This window comes from Epinephelus lanceolatus, chromosome 11 (assembly GCF_041903045.1).
Source record: "Epinephelus lanceolatus isolate andai-2023 chromosome 11, ASM4190304v1, whole genome shotgun sequence".
NCBI lineage: Eukaryota > Metazoa > Chordata > Actinopteri > Perciformes > Serranidae > Epinephelus > Epinephelus lanceolatus.
Genome location: NC_135744.1, coordinates 3997704 through 4010895, shown reverse-complemented (window position 1 = coordinate 4010895; position 13192 = coordinate 3997704). Strand labels below are relative to the sequence as shown.

At 38.6% G+C, this 13192-nt stretch overlaps 1 protein-coding gene across 2 annotated transcripts in view; it reads left to right on the top strand.

Moving 5' to 3' along the window:
- slc8a2a (solute carrier family 8 member 2a) overlaps window positions 1-13192 on the top strand; it is a 104422-nt gene that overhangs the window by 82926 nt on the left and 8304 nt on the right. For both annotated transcript variants that reach the window (XM_033634520.2, XM_078172154.1), the window contains one exon: window positions 5790-5902. In XM_033634520.2, the coding sequence (XP_033490411.1) occupies window positions 5790-5902 (113 nt within the window). The remainder of the gene's footprint in view (window positions 1-5789; window positions 5903-13192) is intronic.

Below are 13192 nucleotides of genomic sequence, written 5' to 3'. Positions count from 1 at the left end.
TAAAGCACACTGTCACCAAAACAACCACCACGTCCTGCACTGATGACGTTGTCCTCATTGGGGACACATCAGGACGCATTAGCGTTTAAACTGCAACAGATATGTGGTCAAATGCGTCCCCAACCACCTGGGCAAGTGGTTTGAGTGATAGGATCACAGTGTGTCTAAGTGGTCGTTCACACATACATTTAGCGCTGTCCACCTATGATTGCATCGCCCAAGACACATTAATTGCAGGTATAAACAGGGCCTTTTTGTTTCTAAGGTCGTGCTTATACGACAGTGATTTCAACTGAAAACGGTTAACTTTAGTTGCATTTTGGCCAATCGTTTACGTTTCCCCAATTGTTATCAAAATGTTGTCTAAACACGGAACTTTTTTAAAAACGAAAATGAGAAACGATTCTGTTTTCAGTGCATCATTTTTGTGTAAACATGGCCTAAATGCAGCACTTAAGGTATATCAGTTTATTTACTGAAGCTGATGCATCATTCTTGCTGTTTTTTTTTGTTGTATCCACATGGTTGAAAGTACTTTGTTGGATAAAAGTGTCAGCAAAATAAATGTAATGTAATGCAAATCTGCCTCGGCCATGAGTGAGACAACTGGAATCCAGAAAAGATCAGTAGATCTCTTGGTTTTGCTTTCTGTAGCAAAAATGATTATGCTGCTTTTCTTTTACACTCTGGCATTAAGAAGAGCTGACATGGTTTCAGTCTTTCATCACTTCCATGATTTATCATTGTCAGAAACACTGAAAACATTTGTTCCATTTATGCTACCTCTTGTTTTATGCTGTAATATACATTAGCATACTATTAGTTTTACTTCTTGGAAAACAGCCAGTCTTCATTGATTAATTGTGCTTGCTGAGGGTGATGGAGGGGGTGGCTGATATTGGCAGGGCTGACTGTCAGCACTGGGGGCAAGGACTTGCTGATACTGGGGACTGGGGAGGGTGTCAGGACTGGTGTTTAGGGTGGGACCTGCTGTGTGTGATGGGGGCCGGGCCACTGGGGGGAGTACGGTTGCCTTTTGGGTGGGGACCCTACCACTCCTGGTGGCAGTGCCTGCTAGCACTGGGAGTGGGAACCAGACTATCTTTAGCCCTGTTTCCATCAAACACTTAAAGTATAGTATCTTTGGAAGCAAAAGTAACAGTGAAAGTCTCTTTCCATGGGATATTTAAAAAATAGCAGGTTTTTACATTTTGTCCCTCACAGGCAAGCACAGGGGTTTGTTGTTGCTGTAGCCCACAGGAGCAAGGCTCCACAATGCTTTTTTTTAGAATATATGCAGTTCACTTAACCTGGTCAATATCAATCTGGAAATCCACTGGTTTAAAAAAAAAAAATTAATGTAAATTGCAGAATCTGTCTTGAGAGATTAGGTCAATATTAATATATATTTTTAAACGCTTGAAGATCCACTCATTACTAAAAATGGTCAAAGTTGTCATATTGAAATTTAAGGTGTGTTGATTGATTCACAACGTCAGCTCATACATTGAGTAACATTACAAGTAAACGTTCCACCTTAAAAGTTCCACCTTAAAAGCCTGCAGTCGGCCTAGTGATTCAAATTGTTTTTTTCTCAGTCTACAGCTGCTGTGAGAGGCAGCAAAACATTCTTTCTTTTTATAGGTATAATTTACTAATATATGTAAAACTTGCCACAGTATGAACAATGGTTACATAAGCCTCAAAACCAGCCACAACTCAGCCCTGAGCAAGAGTGACCGTCCTCTATTGACCAATCAATGGACTGCCGTGTTTCCAGCTCCACATTTGAGTACCAGATCTATGTGCTAGTTACCCCAACAGAGGGGTGAGCAAAAGTGGGGACAGTTAAGAACAGTTGCATTCATACCATCCACTGCTTGGTAGAAATGGAGCTATTGAGGGCATGGTATGCCGCTCTTGGGGGTGGGACCAGGCTGAGGTGGTGCTTAGTTGCTGTCAGTGTTGATGGCAGTGTCAGGTCCACTGCAGGTGGGTTGCTGTCCTGTAGGCAGTACCAGAACACCACTGGGGGGCGGGGACTGCTGACCCATCAGGACTGGCACTTCAACTGTGCCTTTGGGGTGGGGCCAAGCCCACAAGTGGTAGGAGTAAAGATTTATGGTCATACATAGACCCTACGCACGTAGCCTACGCATGTCGCCTACGTTGTTTTGAGCATTTTTACTTGTGGGGTGGTGTGTCTGTGTCACTCTGCAGTTACATGTCCAAAACACTAGTCGGCAGCGGAGGTTTCTGTGAAGTGCTGTTAAATTTAATTGATTCAAAACACACCCAAAACACACATTAAATATGGCTTAATAGAGACAATTTCAAACAGCACACAAATTGGCTTCACTATAACTCGCAGCACTCACGGACAAACACTTGTCTTAATCTGGACAGATGTTCCCCAGAAATACAAAATGCTAATGTTATTAGCACAAGCCTATGGCATTTTACATTGTATCAATCAATCAATCAATCAATTTTATTTATAAAGCCCAATATTACAAATCACAATTTGCGTCAGAGGGCTTTACAGCATACAATATCCCTCTGTCCTTAGGACCCTCGCAGCGGATAAGGACCCCCCCCCCCCAAAAAAAAACCTTTAATGGGGAAAAAAACGGTAGAAACCTCAGGAAAAGGTAATGACAGTAGCTTACAACAACATTAATTAAAGTAATAATATTATAATTCTAATTATGGCTATTGTGGTACAATATTGAAAGTATCTATTAATATCTGATAGTATACATATGTGACAATAATCATATGTGTATAATAACTGCAGAAGTATGACTAATGATAACAGCAGCAGCAGGACCATGGCAGCAGCACAACCACACACGTCACACTATCCAGGCACCGCTGCAATATAAGTTAACCTGCGAGACAGTGGAGCACAAAGGCTCCAGAGAAGAAGCTGATTTAGTGACATGCAGTACAGCCGAGTTAGCGAGATGCAGTAACAGGACATGAGTGTTAGCAAAGGAGAGAGAGAGAGAGAGAGAGAGAAAGAGAGAAGGAGAGAAGGTGCTCGGTGTATTATAGGGGGTCCCCCGGCAGACTAGGCCTAAGTCAGCCTAACTAGGGGCTGGTACAGGGCAAGCCTGAGCCAGCCCTAACTATAAGCTTTATCAAAAAGGAAAGTCTTAAATCTAGTCTTAAATGTGGAGATGGTGTCTGCCTCCCAGACTGCAACAGGATGAGGATTCCACAGGACAGGAGCCTGATAGCTGAAGGCTCTGGCTCCTGATCTACTTTTGGAGACTTTTGGGACCATGTGTAACCCTGCATTCTCAGAGCGCAGAGTTCTGGTGGGATAATATGGCACTATGACTTCTCTAAGATATGGCGGAGCCTGAGCATTTAAAGCTTTGTACGTTAGGAGAAGGATTTTAAATTCAATTCTGGATTTCACAGGGAGCCAGTGCAGAGAAGATAAAACAGGAGAAATATGATCTTGTTTCTTAGTTCTTGTCAGTACACGTGCCGCTGCATTCTGAATTATCTGGAGAGTTTTCAAAGACTTATTAGAGCTACCTGATAATAGGAAGTTACAGTAATCCAGCCTTGAGGTAACAAAAGCGTGGACCAATTTTTCTGCATCTATTCGGGTCAGGATAGGCCTAATTTTCGCAATATTACGCAGATGAAAAAACGCAGTCCATATAAATTAGCCTAGCTACTAGCGACCATTTCCTCTTCTCATATAAAACCAGGGACAACAGCGACATTTGACAAAGGTAACGGCACACAATTTGGCTCTATTACAACTCACAAAGTTCACTGACAAAACAACTGTCCTGTACTAAACACGTTTTCCAAAAAAATATAACATGCTAAAGTTATTAGCACAAGCCTATGACATTTTACATTGTATAGATTAGCCTACATGCCAGCAATCTTTCCCTCTACTCATATAAAGCCAGGGACAACAGCAACATTTAACAAAGGTAACGGCACACAATTTGGCTCCATTATAACTCAACAACTAACGACTGTCATACTAAACACGTATCCAAAGAAATACAAAATGCTTTATTGTTATTATATTAGCGCTAGCATTATTAGAGTTATTATGGCATTTTACATTGTATAAATTAGCCCAGCGATGAGTGGAGACTTCCTCTCCTCATATGAAACCTGGATAAATCTCGAAGTATAAATCCCTGAAGGTTAAATTACGCACAAGACTTTAAAATGCTATTTTAGTGAAGGCTTTACTGTCTTCACAATTTATTGTTTCTTATCTGTGAAATAAAAGTAAATAAAAGCTTTGTTTCCACTGAGGGAAATGGTGTCAGTATACAAACCAGTATAAATTAACTTTAGGTCCTTCTACCACATTTGTCTCCTGCTGGTTATCATGGCTTAGTTAACAGTTTACCAGAAAGCATACATAAGAATTACAACAAGGAATTACAATAATATGAATATGTCTGTACAAAACTCTGCTCCCTCTGTCAAATAAAACTTCCTGTCTTTAACCGGTATCCTTATATTTTTGCATGATCCCTCCCCTTGTATAACTAGGCCTACTTCCTGGTCAATCATTGAGTCCACGCTTCATACTGATGTTAATAAAGTGCATTTATTCTTCTGGCATGTTGATGAAACACGTTCATTGAACACCGTGAAAACTAAAAAAATGAGGAAATGAAAATCTCAATGAATATTTGTCCTGACAGACAGCAGATTTCTAATCATTCAAACACATGTAACTCAATTAGGCTACATTACAACAGTTACCTTTAAATTACATTACTTTCTCTTGTTACACAATTTAAAACAATACAATGTAAGTCCTGTAACCTTTAAGTAAATGTTACTCTTTTACACCATTCAATACAAACATCATAGTAAGAATTCAAGTTGTAAACATAAACACTGTTAGCTTACTGAATCAATTGTAGTGCATTATAAACAAAAATTAAACTTCTCAAGTAGTGCATAACTAGCATTCAAAGTGAAGCATGTGCTAATGTGTCAATAGCCTCGTGCAAGCTAGCTAGCTCATACACAGTGATGTAATGCAAACGAACTATTGTTATGCAAATAAGCGTTTCACACCACAAACCATTCAGTTGGTTACATCAAAAGAAAAGGTTAGTACAGAACAAAGGAAAGCTATTTACCGTGTGCGCACTTGACCAGTTGTAGAATGACTGTTAACTTCTCTCCTGCTCTGTTCTCTCTCGCTCGTGTCCATCTACTTTACTTCCGTGTTTTGTGCGCTCTGAACTGTATCCGCCTAGCGGACAATAACATCCGGTTTAGGGGATGGGATTATTAATAAACAGAAATAAACTCAAAATATATTTATGGCGTCATTTACACCTTGTGTCTGATCTTATTTGGACTGTAGCTTTTTTTTTCCTGACCACAAACTTGCAGGCAGTGCTAGCTGTGTATTACCTCCAACAAGCTCTGCCATTCATACATTTTGAGTCATAGATGGATTAGGTCAAAGTGAACACACCGATTGGGATCTGAGTCTATGAAAAAAGAGCTACTCAACTCAGGGCGAAAAAGTCTTCCCCCATCCTGTTTCAACAGTAAATACATCAAATTCTGGAAGCAAGATTTCCTCCAAATGCTACACACAGCACCTTAAAAAATGTTATACTTTGAAAGTGTGTGCGGTGTGGAATGCTTTATTATCTTAATGCTTTATGTGTGGGCCCGTACCCTTGGCTGAAGTTCAGGACGTTTGTGTGTTTTGTAAATGACACATAAAAAATAAATTGGCGCGATAATTAAATGTCTGTGCTCCCTGACAGGTAATCCCACCCCTGAGGAGGAAGAGGCCCGGAGGATCTCTGAGATGGGCAAGCCCATTCTAGGGGAGCACAGCAGGCTGGAGATCATCATAGAGGAGTCCTGTGAGTTTAAGGTGTGTGAGTGGCTGATAGAAGGTATTAAACTAGCAGTAAACCAACTGTCACCAAATATTAGGGACACATATTTTAAGTTAAGAACATTAGGAAACAAAAAAATGGTTTGTCAAAAGAGAATTTGAGTGAACATATGAAGCTTAAAGGCAACTTTGAACATATTATTACATCCGCATGTCAAACTATATCTTTGTGAAGTAATAATAGCTTGTCGAAATTGACAATATGGTGACACACGAGTTAACATGCAACGTATATTTAATTTGAGGGTGTTTTTTCCTTTAAAGCTTTAACAGATATTTGGGTTGTTACAGACAACTAGTAAGTGTTATTTAGGCATGTGTGTATTAGTTCATTAACTACCTCACACCCTCTTATCCATCAGGCTCCCAATGGAGTACTAGACCAGGTACCGTTTCTGCCAGCATTCTGTGAGTGATGGGACTGATTAGACTTTCCTCATCTCATTTTCTCTTTAAACTCTGATTGTAAATTATGTGTTATTTCTCAACTTTTCTCATGCATTACATGCATCTTGATTTTAGATGTGTGTTCATTCATGTGTGATGTGTGTGAAACTTTGGGTCAGTTATTCCAGTAAAGCCAGTGATTTTGTGGTTATGATATTCTTTTGTGCCATGTTTATGGATTCAATATTGGGTGAAACATACTGTAGCTTTGTATGACCAATGTGTGAAAACATCAGGAGCATAAATACAAACAGTGCAGGCAGTGTGGTTGCACTGGGGCCCGTGGGGTGGAGGGGCCTTATTGCCACTGAAAATATGGGTGTGTTCAAGAAGCGTTCACGTGAAATGAAAAGTGATGTGATTTTCAATATATGCCCTGAAAAAAAACATTTCCATCATGGTTTAATGTTTTTGTAAAATAGTATCAATATCAAAACACAAGTATACACTTATTCTATATAAACTGTAAAAAAACAATAATTTAATTATAAAAACTATTTAGTTAAACTAATAATTTCTTTTGTAGTTTTGTTAAATACAGCTATGTAATGATTGCTGGGTAATATGTGTGTTGATGTTGTCCAATATCAGGTCTTTGTTTAATCGTGTTACAATAGTTAGTTTTGGTGCAAAATCTGTCAAGGCTGACAAGCTGGGCACATCTGCATATATGCAGTAAGGCACTCTGTTGGAAAAATGTTTATACTCTTAAAACTGTGTGTGTGTGTGTGTGTGTGTGTGTGTGTGTGTGTGTGCTTCATAACTAGTAACTGGGGCACACTAGGGCCCATCAAAATAGAGCTCCCTAGGGCCTATTGTAACTACCTTAAGCCACTGGAAAATATTATACATTAAATGTTTGAATGTATAAAAAATATCTGCATAAACAGATTTAATTTTTGAATCCGTAAGGAGATCTATGTATTTTTATGATAAAGGAAAAATATCTGAGTGCATAAAGATTTGCAAAAAAAAACTTAACAGTTACAAAAAAGGATTGCAGTTACACACCCACTTTTTGGTGAAAAAGTTCACCACTGCAGATTGACATTCTGATGACCATGGCAGTTACTGGTATAGAGCATTTTGGCCACCCCCAAGCTGCTGTTTCTATGTTTTCAACACCACAGATATTAACTACATACAAGTTAAAGCGAAAATGTGTTTTATTATAATGTAAGACAATACTAAATAAAAGAAAATGCAATAAATGGGGAGGCATCCTTGACATTTTATATTAATAATTGGATTCAGCTGTAGCAGTAGCGAGTACAGTTGCGTATTAACATAGACCATGTAACACTGATCAGTAAATGTACTAACTATGCTTCTTAAGTTATTTGAAAAGACTAGTGTAATTGCTGTGTACTATTTGAATGATTCTATGAATCCATCTTGATCATGATAATCATCATCACAGAAAAACTGTACATTGTATCTTATCTTTATATTTACATTAATACTGTGATCACACTGTGTTTATGTTCCTTTAGCCCACTACCTGAATGTTTACCATCGCCATGGCAACAAGTGGCAATTGAGCCTATAGACCAAATCACAATCACAAAATTCATTTAAATTTTCGTATCTCATACATAAAATCAAATAGTGCTAAGAAAACGCTGACTCAGTTAATTCGTTTTAAGCCACCTAAGAAAGGGCCACCAAAAAAATTAATATCAGTTCAAGTGTGCGCTATATTCAGATGGCTTGTAAAATAGCAAGGTAAAGTGGTGAAAAAGATTTCAACACTTAACATTGCTATTTTACAAGCCATTGAGGCTGTTATATCAAAACCACTTGACTCCACTGACAAAAACAGTTATTTAACTTAGCAGAACACTGGTCTACCATGGCATCGATTGGTTAGTTTGTAAGGTAAAGCAAAGCAAATCCACAAATACAGCGTACACTTACACTGACACTGATTTAGTTTCAGGAGGTTAACAAATGTTTGGTTGGGGCCGTACGTTGCTTAGCTTCCATCCAAGTAGATTTGGTTTATCAAAGATGCTGGCAAGAAACACAGTACCTAAATAAGCACAGCAGAAACATCAGATAGGTCGGGCCACAGTGTTTAACTATGTATCTTTAAACCTTAAAGTCATGGCTGAAAATGACAATAGCAATCAATATGTTTGCTGATTTTTACATATCTCCACAATGGTAATCAACTGCTAGTTGTCTATCCAGAAGTGATTGTTGTTGTTAGCGCATAGAGATTTGGTCTATATAAGCTTAACTTAATCTTCCAAACAACAATAAGCCATGGAATTGTTTATAATTCGCCATTTTTGCAGGAAACCAATTACAACTACCAACAGCCCTTCCCCTTAAGACTTTAGGCTGAAGGCATGTTTTCTTTAAAAATCTGCAATAAAATAAATACAAAATACCATCTAAAAAACCATTTAAATTTGTATGCCCCCCCCCCAAGACAAATAAAAAACCTTAAGTCCCTCCCCTTTTTGCATCATCCCTTCCTCCTAATAAATAATGAGCAGTCCCTAAATATTAATACATTTTACTTTAGATAAAATCGGATACATCTGGGTGAAATATTCATCAACAAACACAGTAGCTGGTTAATAACTAAAAATAATTAGCTGTTGGTACACATGATTCAGGCATCTTTTTTTCCTCTTTGGCCTTTTGCTGCATTAATATTTTTTTCGTGCTTCTCTGGTCATAAATACTCACATGGTGATGGTGGTGAAATATACTAAGTACTTTTTCTCAAGACCTGTACTTAAGTGCAAATTCGAGGTACACATACTTTACTTGAGCATTTACATTCTTGTGCAACTTAATACTTCTACTCTGCTACATCTCAGAGACAAATATTACACTTTTTCCTGCACTGTATTAATCTGACAACTTGAATTACTTTTCAGTCAACAGTTCTCCAACAAAATTCTCACAAATTCTTCTACTTCTTAAGCTAAATAAATTCTTTAAAACTTGGATCAGCTGGAAAATGTATTGTCACAAAGCTGTAAAGAAGCTGTTTTTAGAGATACATGGTTTTTACAGGACAGTCACAACAGTCATGATGACCTAATGTAAAATGATGCATTGCTGTAGATGAAACTACCCAGCAGTATATAAAGGAGTTAAAATGAGCCCAGCCTAAAACACCTACTGCAACATCTAAGCTGGTAAAACCTGCTGCAGACACTGGGCTACTATCTTTGATGGAAAGGTCTACATTCAAAAGAAAAATGGGCCTACAGCTACCACGAAGGAGGGGATCTTTATTATTTTTGAGTAATAGGGAGATTGAGGCCTCAGAGAGAGGCAACCTTTTGTAAAGGACTCATTATACATATTCTGAAGGGTAGGGGCAATGAAAGCACAAAACAATTAATAGAATTCAACAATAAACCCACCAGGGCCTGGAGTTTTGCAGATAGTTTCTTGACAACATGCCTAACCAGAAGTATGACACTGAATGTATTAAACTGTGTGGACCTTAAACTAATGACTAAGGAGAAATGTGGACCCTGTGGCTGCATCAGTTGGAAACCACTGCAGGGTTCTGAAACCACGACACTAGTTACTGATTTGATCTTCAGTCTGGATAGAGGCGTATACAGTGCAGGCCTGATGAGCCAAGCATCTCCCTGCCTTATCACCCATTTCAAAGTAATAACTGTTTCTGCATCTTGCCTGTAGAAAGTAAATCAAATTTGGACGGAAGTTTAAGACATTTATATAAAGTGAAAGGGTCAAGGTTAAGGCATACTGGTTGTCAACTCTAAAATTGTCATTACTTGTTGCAGCTAACTTGGCCTTCTCTGTCTTATTCAGCACGGGGATTATATGGCTTGCTTATGCATGTAGACTTTATTATTTTGCCATTAACTTGATCTAGAGATCTCTGTAGAGTTGTTGGTGTCAAAGAAAAATGAAATCTGCACAGCCAGGAATTCTTTAAAAGAAACTTGGACTAGCAATAAGGAGGTCAGCCTCCACAATCTGGGGGGAAACTGTCATGTCATATAATGTAAGGGTATAGTCAGAGATTACAATAATGTTGTATTCACGACAATTTACACGTGGCAATAAATAATTATCTGGGAGGGAAAATATTTACTTGGGAGTAGGGGTGCTGGAAATGTAAAAAAATAAATAAATAAATAAGAAGAAAAAGCTTTGTTTGAGGGGAATTTAGCCCTCATGGAACTAAAAAGCTACAACTCCAGATGTTTTTTGTGTCTTCTTACGTTGTTGGCTACTGCTTTATCATGTCCATATTTCTGGATGGGTCTGGTAATCCATGGTTCCTGGTTGTGGAATGATTTAACTGTTTACACTTTCTGGCCCCAACAAGACAGCCACATGGTTGATTCTCTCCAACACGGGCAGCATCGCTTTGCAGCTGCCTCTGAACACTGTATAGCAGTGATCCAGTGATGGTTGGCACCCCTCAGGTTCCAAGAGATGAAACAGAGATTTTCACTACAAGGACTTTGTGTCAGAGTCTTGCCCGGGTCCATTTTTGAAAACCCTTATGCACCCATACCCGTAAAGCTAGTACCAGAAGAACCAACCCGTTACCTGTCATTATGTACAAGTCAGAGCCGCACCCACCCACACCCATTAATAAAAGTCCTGCGACCCAACCTGCACCCACGATTAAACACACCCAGGCTACAGTCACTCACATTAAAGGGATAGTGCACCCAAAAATGAAAATTCAGCCATTATCTACTCACGCATATGCCGACGGAGGCTCAGGTGAAGTTTTAGTGTCCTCACATCACTTGTGGAGATCCAAGGGGAGAGGGGGTAGCAACACAAGTCCACCTAATGGAGGCTGACGGCGCCCCAGATTCAAACGTTCAAACACACATAATTGAAACCACAGAATATCTCCTTACTGCTCGTCCGTAGTGATCCAAGTGTCCTGAAGCCCCAAAATAAAAAGTTGTTTGGAAAAACATCATTTGAACTCTGTTTTTAGCCTCACTGTAGCCTGCCCACACGTGAGCTACGTTGGTGACAAATGTGACAACGTGGTCAAAGGTTTGACTTGTGTCATTGACTTTCAAAATAAAAGGAATTGCGGCTTGATAATAGTGATATAGATGTTATATAATATATTATTAATATTACACATATACTGCACATCTTTTGCATTTGTTTTATTCAGAAAAATAAAAAAATATATTTTTGTTCTCACCATTTTTTTTGTTTTACGTAAACCAATGCAGGACTCTGCTTTGCATTGGTGTTTGGTGTATACAAATATACAATAAAGATAAAAGGAAATAAAATGAAAGGCAGTAAGTACTGCAACAGTCAAAAACATAAATGTAGAATAGAAAAATTACAATAACATATACAAAAAAGCTCTAAAAACAACTCTAAACATATTATAACAAATATGTACAACATAGCTGTCAGCTGTTATGTTTGAGTTATTTCAGCATTATGCTGTACCACATAGTTGATTAAATATACTTAGTTTTATATGTATAAATATGCAATTTTAATATGAATTTTAATATGAATAAATTACTTTGTGGGAGTGGGATGGCACAGGAGTGAAAATCCACTCCCGTGTCACCCTCTACACCACATATGCCATCTTGCTGTCACACACATGTGTACATCCACCTACACTTAATTTTATACAGATGATGAAAAAAATATGGCAGGAGGATCACATAATAGTTAATTACCAAAATAATGTATGGTATAAAACAATGCCAAAATAATAATAATTAACATAGCATGTGTCATTGCACAATGCACAACACACCTGAACTATGGAGAAATTCAGATAGGAGTTAGGTTAATAATAAGCCATTCTCCTACCCATTCCAATGGTAAACATAAGCTGGAATGAAGATGTCCACATTAGTCATCAAGGGTTGAATGCAAAAAAAAAAGGACAGTCAACTCACTCGGACTAAGCAAAGAAAAGGGGTAAAATCCAAGGCAAGAGTGTCCTCTGGTGCCTCAAAGGTGAAGGTTTCCTCCTAATGTTGAACTTGCAAGTGAGCAGGAAACATTAGTCAGAATTTAACACCTTTGTGGTGGAGGGCTTGTTTGATTTTGTTGAATGCAGCTCCTTTTTTGTTTTTTGTTTTTTTGCAGTGGCTGCACTGAAGTCAGGATACGATCGTAGCTTTATTTACCAGTATTTAAGATCGAGTTTCCTGGCCCAGCCAAGCACTTTTTTAAGTCTCCGCACCACCATGGCCAAAGGCATTATGTTTTCAGGTTGTCTGGTCGTCCAAACATATGCACACACATACGTACATAGGTCCCATTATTGAGAATGCAGTATTCCCAGAATGCCTTGAGGGAATTTCTTCAAATTTGACAAAAATGTTCACTGGGACTCAACAATGAACTGACTAGATTAAGGTGATCAATTCAGTTCAGTTCAGTTCAGTTCAGTTCAGTTCAATACAATCTTCTGTGGAGATCTTCTGTGGTGCTTCTTTGTGGTCTCAGTTTATGGCTGAATGTGCTCTGATATGACTCCAGACTGGCATGCAGAGGGTGAGAGGTGTTGTTCAAAATACCGAGTAATTCTCAGTATCTCTCTGATACCTCCACTAAAGACTCCAGTTCCACTCCTAGGACAGAGCCAGCTTTGCTGATGAGCTTATTAAGTCTGTTAGCATCAGCTGCCTTTGCCCTGCTGCCCCAGTGCACAACAGTGTAGAGGATGACACTAGGTACCACCGAATGACAAAACATCTGCAACATGGTTCTGCAGACATTGAAAGATTTGAGTGTCCTAAGAAAAGGGTCAAAGGTTAAGGTTACTGTAACCTTAGCCCCTTTTACACTGCCAGATTT